The sequence below is a fragment of the Pseudoliparis swirei genome, chromosome 7, assembly GCF_029220125.1.
Source record: "Pseudoliparis swirei isolate HS2019 ecotype Mariana Trench chromosome 7, NWPU_hadal_v1, whole genome shotgun sequence".
Taxonomy (NCBI): domain Eukaryota; kingdom Metazoa; phylum Chordata; class Actinopteri; order Perciformes; family Liparidae; genus Pseudoliparis; species Pseudoliparis swirei.
The window spans coordinates 25,240,003-25,249,064 of record NC_079394.1 but is presented as its reverse complement, the minus strand read 5'-3'; the positions used below and the strand labels follow the sequence as shown (position 1 = coordinate 25,249,064).

The 9,062-nt window shown below is 44.3% G+C and overlaps 2 protein-coding genes across 5 annotated transcripts in view; one reads left to right on the top strand and one right to left on the bottom strand.

Moving 5' to 3' along the window:
* Positions 1-270: 270 nt before the first annotated feature.
* LOC130196189 (secretory carrier-associated membrane protein 1-like) lies at positions 271-7,402 on the bottom strand. Of its 2 annotated transcripts, XM_056418091.1 has the most exons (10): positions 7,320-7,402; positions 6,143-6,223; positions 5,791-5,904; positions 5,634-5,672; positions 5,250-5,361; positions 3,409-3,537; positions 2,775-2,934; positions 2,569-2,670; positions 2,357-2,474; positions 271-2,275 (listed from the first exon to the last, which is right to left on the bottom strand). In XM_056418091.1, exons 1-10 carry the CDS (start codon positions 7,374-7,376, stop codon positions 2,114-2,116), a joined length of 1,074 nt encoding a protein of 357 aa, XP_056274066.1. In that variant the 5' UTR covers positions 7,377-7,402; the 3' UTR covers positions 271-2,113. The 2 variants fall into 2 exon arrangements, with proteins under 2 accessions (XP_056274066.1, XP_056274068.1); XM_056418093.1 differs by lacking the exon at positions 6,143-6,223 and having other exon boundaries at positions 7,320-7,398.
* Positions 7,403-7,558: 156 nt separating this feature from the next.
* The window catches only part of LOC130196190 (homeobox protein orthopedia B-like), a 73,227-nt gene continuing 71,723 nt past the window's right edge, over positions 7,559-9,062 (top strand). For all 3 annotated transcript variants that reach the window (XM_056418097.1, XM_056418096.1, XM_056418095.1), the window contains exon 1: positions 7,559-7,630. The gene's annotated coding sequence lies outside the window, so the exon portion shown is untranslated. The remainder of the gene's footprint in view (positions 7,631-9,062) is intronic.

Below are 9,062 nucleotides of genomic sequence, written 5' to 3'. Positions count from 1 at the left end.
GTTTGTTTGTTGACTACCGAAAGAACACCGACATTAAACATTGAATGGGGTCAAATTAATCCGAAGGCGGGGGGAGGGTGTAATATTGATTCGGGTCAAAATGACCCTAAGGCAACACAAGGGTTAAGGCTTAATTAAAAATGATAGATTGTACTTCTTCAATCCTCACAAAGCAGTTAAAATGTAAGAGTTTGACCAATGGACATCAACTTTCTGGGTGAACCACTCGACTCGATTTTACTACAATTTCCAGCAATAAAGTTGCGTAACTCTCTGAAAGCAATATTTATTTAAAATTTTATTTCATGTTAATACCATAAATATACAAAACTCAAACTATTTCACATGCAACGAAGGCCAGACGAGAGTGCGTTACATTTTGTTCTTTTTACATGTGATTGATAATGGGGATCACATTTTTAACTTTACAAAATATACAAGTGTCCCTTTTTTTTGAAGGAGCTCTGATCCAGTGAAATACCGTGGTCACAGGTCAAAAACACAGTTTTGTGTCATAATAATTTCCCATGGTGTCATGGCTTCATTTTACAACTATGGATCCATGGGAATCAAGTGAGTGTTTGTCACAAAGAAAAGTTGTGTAATAATCTTAAAAGTAAACCTGGCAAGGGAGCAAATCACAAACCAAGATTTACAAAATAAAACAATAATCTTAATGGACATTTGGTAGATTTCTCACAGCTTTTCAGGACATAACACTTGAGGGAGATGATGTTCACGTTAGTTTCTTCTTGCCTTTCATACCCACGCGACACACTTCCTCATCCATACAAGCGCACCTCTTCCAGGGTCAAGTTGCAAAGTCACCGTACAATCTAGCTGATGAACATACATTGGTAACAACAGCAGCGCTAATCATCGTCAGTCATCCGTCACGTCTTCAGGCGCCGGAGTGAGACACAAGTGTGACCCACGGTCCATCTTTCACTTAAGTGACAGTCGTGAGAACAACTTGGTTATTATAGGAATTAATTAACGTCCATCACATTCAAACCTGTTATCGCAATGCTCATTTCAAGTAATCCAACACAGAGGGAAACGCATACGGGCTTCTGTCTTTCTGTAAAAAGGGCCTGGTTAGTCTGTCCTCACACACACACAGGATCCTAACTGCAGGACAGTGGGAGGCTTCAACCCAGCGGCCCTCAGATTCACAGCAGCGTTAAGTTTTGAACCAGGAGTGACGGGCCGCTAAAATCAAACGACAGGGATGGAGCCACATAGCAGTCTGTTAATGTCACACATACGTAAAGGGAAATGCAAAGTTACTCCTTTAGTGCCCCAGAGCCATGAAATCATCTGACTGGACCTCTCTTGACCTGGTCTTGACCTCCGCTGACCTGGTCGTTCAGCGTGTCCTCACAAATATTTCCACTCATCAGTCAAACATCCACTTTGGGGACATGCCGTAACTTCACGGCTCACTTCTCACAGAAAACCACCAGATAACCAACTCAACCGCCACCTGGCTGCCTCGAGGGAGCTGAACATGCACGTCATCGGCATAACCATCACGCTGTCGAACCGCGGGAAGCCACAGAGAGGCTGGCTCCGCCCACGTTGTCGGTCAGAGGAGCACACGCACACACGAGCGGGAACAGTTGCTCGGCCGACAGGTGGCGCAACTACTCATGTGAAAGATGTGGTTTGTCTCAGAGTCGGAGCGCAGATGTAGGACAAGGAACAATTTACGTTTTAGATTGAAATGCCCAAACTGTGGATTACCCCCCCCCCCCCCCCCCAAACTGCACATCCACACGGAGGGCAAACTTTCACTGTACATTTGGCATGTGACCAAAAACAACATGATCGGATTATCACTCTTCATAACTGTCCTGTATGAACCTGGCAGGAGGCTGTTTGAGGGAGGGAGGGGGGGGCACGCCTCGAGTCAGAAGTAGACGGGAAGAATGTGGGCGGTGACACTGGGATTGGAAGTGAAGGTGGACAACTCTGGTGACTTAATCTGACTCCGTCTCGGCCGTTTCCTCGGACTGAAATTTGTCGGGACAGCGTTCACAAACAGAACCAATTTGCCAGAGTTGTGCATCCCCAACTTGTGAGTGTGTGTGTGTGTTGTGGTTGGGTCAGTTTATGGCTGAGGTTTGAAGGCCCCGCGGGCAGCGTTGGTCGCGGCGTTGGCCGCGGCGTTGGCCGCCGCAGTCTGGACGGTCTTGTTGGACATGACCCCGGTGGCGAACTCCTGCTGAGCCTTCTCGAAGCTGGCGCCGGTGGTGCGATACAGCGTGTGCACCTGGAGAGGGACGGAGAGGAATTAAGTGAGCCGGAATCAAGCCGAGTGGCTTCAGATCTCAGGCACGCAGTCCCACCTCACCTTTTTAAACATAATGAGCGAGCCCACGGACAGCGCGGTGAAGAGCGCCGCAATCAGTAACATGATGATGCCCACCGGGATGCTGGCGTTCAGGCCGGTCAAGGCTGCGATCCAACCGCTGAAACAAACAAAGCAGGGGGGGGGCGAGAGTTGAGTGTCTGTGGTCGAGGCACATGAGCAGTGCAAAAGTACTCAAGCGAAAAAATACTCACCACGTCCCCCAGCCGGCGATGCCGATAGTTTGTAGAACGTGAACCCCGAACTGACAGATATAGACGAAGAAGAAGACAAAGAAGCGGAATGAACTGTCACTCCTGTTGTGGAGAGAGAGAACAAGGTCGTGAGAGGGCAATGTGAGGGCAACAGGAGGGCAACGTCTGCCTTTACTTCCCGAGTGACAGGATGTGCGCCGGCTCACCTGAAGGCCCCGTACAGCGGTCTGTACCAGCAGACGAACGAGCAGGGCTTAAACAGCAGGAACCACAGCAGCGCCAGGCCGAAGTCGACGCCGCGGGTCGCGTCCACGCAGAACCAGGCCAGGCAGCCAAACATGTTCACAAAGAGCGTGCCCGCATGAACTGGTAGGACAAAAAGAAGGAATAACTAGAACGGGCACTGGGTAGAGCGCATACCTTCGCATATCACAAGATTGGGCATTGAATTATGAACATTTTGGCATTAGTTGCACGCCAATTGGATATAAATTGAAGAAGATTTTGACCTTTCCATGACCTTGACCTTTGACCCGATTGATTCCAAAATCTAATCAAATGGTCCCCGGATAATAACCAATCATCCCACCAAATTTCATGCGATTTGATTTAAAACTTTTTTTGTTATGCGAGGAACACGCATACAAATAAATGAATACATAAATAAATACACGGAGATCAAAACATAACCTTCCGCATTTTCAATGCGAAGGTAAAAAGCCCAAAATAAAGAACTGTAGGTGTCATTTCAGCGGGTCCGGTGACGGGAATGTGTGAGAATCAGCAGTGGATTGCGTAATATTCACAGGTACGGGAAGCCGTGTGAGACGATCCACTTACACATCCAAAGGTTGTACATGATCTTGACGGTCTTTTGGAACTCCACAGGAATATCCACCGCGATGTCGTGGTAGAAGCACTGGCCAACGGGGAACTTCTCCGGCAGCGGAGGCCAGTTGTTCTTACGGCCTGCGTGGACAATGGCAACGCAGTTAGATGATGTCTACTTTTGAAGCAAATTTATCAAAATGTATCAAAGTGTGTTTATGAATCCAAACAAAGGACTGATTTACAGTCCAATGAAGAACCATATTAGAACAACTGTGTTCTCGGCACATTTTTATGACTTATTAGGAACATTTAGGGCAAAATGCTTGCATACCGTCCCAGATTTCTCGATGCCTTTTGATAATGTGGCGCATAAAGCTAAAAATGGCTTTTCTCCAAATGTTAATTTCACAAAGTACAGAGTGGCTTCTTCTCAGCAGGGAGGTCACACGCTTCATGACACATACAAAGCGCGGTGCGTCTAAGATGTTAGTTGGTTATGACAAGAGCAACGAGGGATTTCTGCATCGAAATTGATGTTTGGTGAATTCACACTGTTGTTCAATTCACTTATTGAAATCAAATCTAACATTCTAAAAAAATATATATATATTATGATACAGAATTTAATTGGGCGGACAGATGTATCCTGTCCTGTGTGTCCCAAAGTGTTGTGGTCACACATTAACTCTCTGAGCATGAACAGTGCCATCAATCTAGCTTTGATTAGAAAAGACGACTCAAGAACCGGAGATAAATAAGATAAATAAGATGAATAAGATAAATAAGGTGAATAAGATAAATAAGGTGAATAAGGTGAATAAGGTGAATAAGATAAATAAGGTGAATAAGATAAATAAGGTGAATAAGATAAATAAGGTGAATAAGATGAATAAGGTGAATAAGATAAATAAGGTGAATAAAATAAATAAGGTTAATAAGATAAATAAGGTGAATAAGGTGAATAAGATAAATAAGGTGAATAAGGTGAATAAGATAAATAAGGTGAATAAGATAAATAAGGTGAATAAGATAAATAAGGTGAATAAGATAAATAAGGTGAATAAGGTAAATAAGGTGAATAGGATAAATAAGGTGAATAAGATAAATAAGGTGAATAAGATAAATAAGATAAATAAGGTGAATAAGATAAATAAGGTGAATAAGATAAATAAGGTGAATAAGATAAATAAGGTGAATAAGATAAATAAGGTAAATAAGGTGAATAAGGTGAATAAGATAAATAAGGTGAATAAGGTGAATAAGATAAATAAGGTGAATAAGGTAAATAAGGTGAATAAGGTGAATAAGGTGAATAAGATAAATAAGATAAATAAGGTGAATAAGATAAATAAGGTGAATAAGGTGAATAAGGTGAATAAGATAAATAAGGTGAATAAGGTAAATAAGATAAATAAGGTGAATAAGATAAATAAGGTGAATAAGGTAAATAAGGTGAATAAGATAAATAAGGTGAATAAGGTGAATAAGGTGAATAAGATAAATAAGGTGAATAAGATAAATAAGGTGAATAAGGTGAATAAGGTGAATAAGATAAATAAGGTGAATAAGGTAAATAAGATAAATAAGGTGAATAAGGTGAATAAGGTGAATAAGATAAATAAGGTGAATAAGATAAATAAGGTGAATAAGATAAATAAGGTGAATAAGGTGAATAAGGTGAATAAGATAAATAAGGTGAATAAGATAAATAAGGTGAATAAGATAAATAAGTTAAATAAGGTGAATAAGGTGAATAAGATAAATAAGGTGAATAAGGTGAATAAGGTGAATAAGATAAATAAGGTGAATAAGGTGAGGTAGTGAGTGCTGGGAGTGGTTGACGGACTGACCTCCCGCGGCCCCGTGGGACTGTAACTCTCTCTCCCGACGATCGAGCTCTGCTGCTTTCTTCTCCAGCTCGTCCTGCCTCCTCAACAACTCAGCCTGAACGCGTGCCTGGTCCTAACACACACACAGAAACGCTCTAAAATCCACTCGCCAGCGCCCGACGGCAAGTTATGATATCCAATCTGGGGAGTAAATGAAGGTATTCTATTTGTTTTAGCTACTCTGAGAAGGGAAAAGAGAGGTGTTACCACCGGGAAAGCAATCAGCTGTTGTTGTTAACACACTTGTCTTCTTCGGTTAGCACTAAACCAGCTCTAATATTGCACCACAAGAGGGAGGCTACAAGTGGGGAAAGTGAAGGAATTAACACTAGAGGAAGACAGTACCTCATTACGCTGCTGTTGGGCCATCGGAAAACAGATGAGCTGTATAAAGGACAAGAGGAAACGTGAACCAGAAGACAAAGAGTATCTGTGTATGTGCTATATAAAACGACATCTGGGTCAATGTATTAAAAACAAACGTGTGTTCTGTGTGTAGTACCTGAGTCTGTTGCTGCGAGTAAGCCGGTGGCTCTTCTGTGGGCTTCATGATGGCAGGTTGTGTGTTCTGCTGCGACGGGGAAGGGGCATCTTTGGGGGCATCCCCAGGGGGCGCCTGGAAACCAGCAGAGAACCACCGTATTAATATTTGCGCAATCAAAAACACGGCCCCCTGAATCAGAACTGCAAATAGGTCACGGTGACATGTTGTCAGTGAAATTCTTGGTGACAGAGGTGGAGGAAGAGAGAAAGAGGGTTGGTGGATAAAATGAGGTCAGTGACTCAGAGGCACACAAACGCATGCATGCGCACACCCACACACACATCAATGGCGATGCCTTAGTTAAGCTGACCGTTCTGGCGTCTGTGAAGGGGTTATACTCCTCCAGACCACCAGGAGGGGCAGACCCTGTCACCTGCGTCACCGAGGGATCCTACGGGACAGAGATCGACCATAAAGTGCTTTAAGAGGTTAAAATCAACAACCGATAGAACGTACTAGTTGTTGTTAGCTAACCTACCGTTTTTATTAAAAAGCACAGCAGACCAGTCTGAGTCTATTTATTCCTATTTTCTGACCATTTATTATTGTTGTGTTGACAACAAGTAAGGTGGAAACACAATATAAATGCTGATATTACTATATGTGTCATGGCCTTTCTTTTGTTGGTGTGGGCATTTGAAAACTATGAAGGGGAACATGTGTATGTCAGTCTGTGGTGGGCCACAACGTGCCATGAGGGGCCAGCAGTTTGCAGGTTTTCGTTCCATCCAAGACTCCGCCCACTCATCAACACACCTGTAGAGGGGGCGGGGCTTAACCTTTAAATCCCCGCACAGGTGTCCTGTTGGCGGGCCCCGGTGGAAGGTAAGATAGTTTACAAAGGGGAACACAGCATATAAACAACAGCGTGCTGCCTCTGTCCAGACAACAACGACCCAACGAACAAGCCTCCTCTTCACCGTGAGAACTTGAGAACGTTTCCTGAGAGTCGCCGGTGCTCCGTGTCACTCACGGAGGTGACCGACTCGACACGTCCCAATTCCGCAACATTGTGTGCGAGGCTTTTCCCTTGGACCGTATCGAACTAACGTGGCGTTAACTTTGTGTTTGGACCACCGCTGGAACAATGTACCATTCCAGCGGCGCGTTTCAGTCCCCAGAACCCGCGAGTGGAGGTACCTGAAGGCACCACCGACCCAACTGACGCTTCGCGAACTTATACTCGAAGCTAGCAGGTGTTGACTGACGGCTAGCCAGCTAACGTCATGTGAATTTGTTCTTAACAACGGAGAACAACGAAACCTCCTCGGTAACAACGTGCTCGCTAATTCTCAGAGTCTTCCTTAAAAAAGTTAACAACCTCATAATGTCTGAAGCGTGAGTGGTGTGAACGACCGTTAGCTCGAGCGGCTACAAAGCTCCAGTTGGCGCTAGCTGTGGAGTAAAGCTACTCGCTCAGACGGCTAGCTGCTAAAGACAGACCGGCCTCGTCGGGCTCTGACGCGTCGGTTAGCGGGGTAAGCTACCTGGAAGGGGTTGCTGAAGTCCGGGTCTGCAAACGGGTTGCTGTCAAAGTCGGACATCGTCCAGCCTTTCTGACGCCGTTGTTCCTGTGTGGTCACCCGGGATGTTCAGCCTCCTGACCCGACTGTTTCTCTCTGGTTGCCCGCAGTCTTCTCCGCCTCCTGCTGATGGAGACCCCTTGCTTTTAGCAAGCTAGCCAGTAGCACAATAAAAGATGGCAGGAGAGGAGGATGCGTGGTGATGAGAGCGGCTACGTCACTGCTTCAGCACCGCGGACAGCATGCCGCCTGAACCGGGAGCTGAGGCCCACACGGTACACCTGAATACACGGGGCACAATATGGAGATGTTGGGCCCTATTGACCTCTACCCTCCAGCTCCTGTGAATGGCTTCACACTGCACGACATGACCGAATCCTACTTTACCCAGACAGTAAAACACTGAACCAGTGCTCCTGTGCTGGAATGCGAAGATATTGCCTGCATTCAATTCAGTTTATTTGTATAGCCCAATTTCACAAATTACAAATTTGTCTCGGAGTGCTTTACAATCTGTACACATAGACATCCCTGCCCCAAAACCTCACATCGGATCAGGAAAAACTCCCAAATAACCCTTCACGGGGGAAAAAGGGAAGAAACCTTCAGGAGAGCAACAGAGGAGGATCCCTCTCCAGGATTGACAGAACAATAGATGTAATGTGTACAGAAGGACAGATTTAGAGTTAAAATACATTCAATGAATATGACAGAGTGTATGAATACTTCATAGTAGGCATATTCCACGATGGCACCACGTTTTAATTATATTTACAACACAGGGCTATCCGATTGTTTAATACATACCTGCAAACTTGTCACCTTTTGGCGAAATTCGCATTTTGAAATCAAAATAGGTCATTCGCGTGAATAGTGTAGATCCGAAGAGTTTTTGTTTTGGGGTGGGGGGGGGGGGGGGGGTAAATTGGACGGCCGGCATTTATGAGATTGGAGTGAGACACGGAGAACATGCGATGTGGTGATCTTCGCAATAACACATCTTTGATGGGACACGTCGAAGGAACAGGCTCCTGGAACAGAATCATGGAACAGAATTATGGAACAGAATCATGGAACAGGCTCAAAGCTCAGTAGGGCTCACAAGTTAAAAAAATGGAAGTTGGTTCATGAACGACTTTAACCATATTATATATAATGATAATGTCAAGTTGTTATTACTATTATTAGGGCCCGATCACTGAATTATTCAGAGGACCTTTTTTCTTAAAATGTTTGTTATTATTATTTAGATTTGCAGTCAGAACAATCAAAAGACTGGAGTTATAAAAGCTTTGAGGTGTCATCAAACAACGTGCATGTGGTGTGGAGACAACAACAAAAAAGTCACCTGCACCCCCCCCCCCCCCGTTGTCACCTTTTTCACCCCTTATGAGTTTGCATGTATGTTAATAACGCATGATCCAATTTACTCATTATCTTGTACTTTAGTGGTAAAACTTCTCTCACAAATATGTGTTTCTGCAAATTGCCAAAACATCTGAAACTCAGAGACTCTGGGGGTCTGGGACTCCCTGGCAGTTTGCCATCTTACGTCCAGCATCAAATGCAATTTTTAAGTGGTTGAACCCTTTTGAGGTATTTCCATACGTATGCCACATTATACGATTTTCCTACATATCAGATGGAATATTATACTTCTTTTACTCCATTAGATTTATTTAACAGCTCCAATTTCTTTGAAGATTG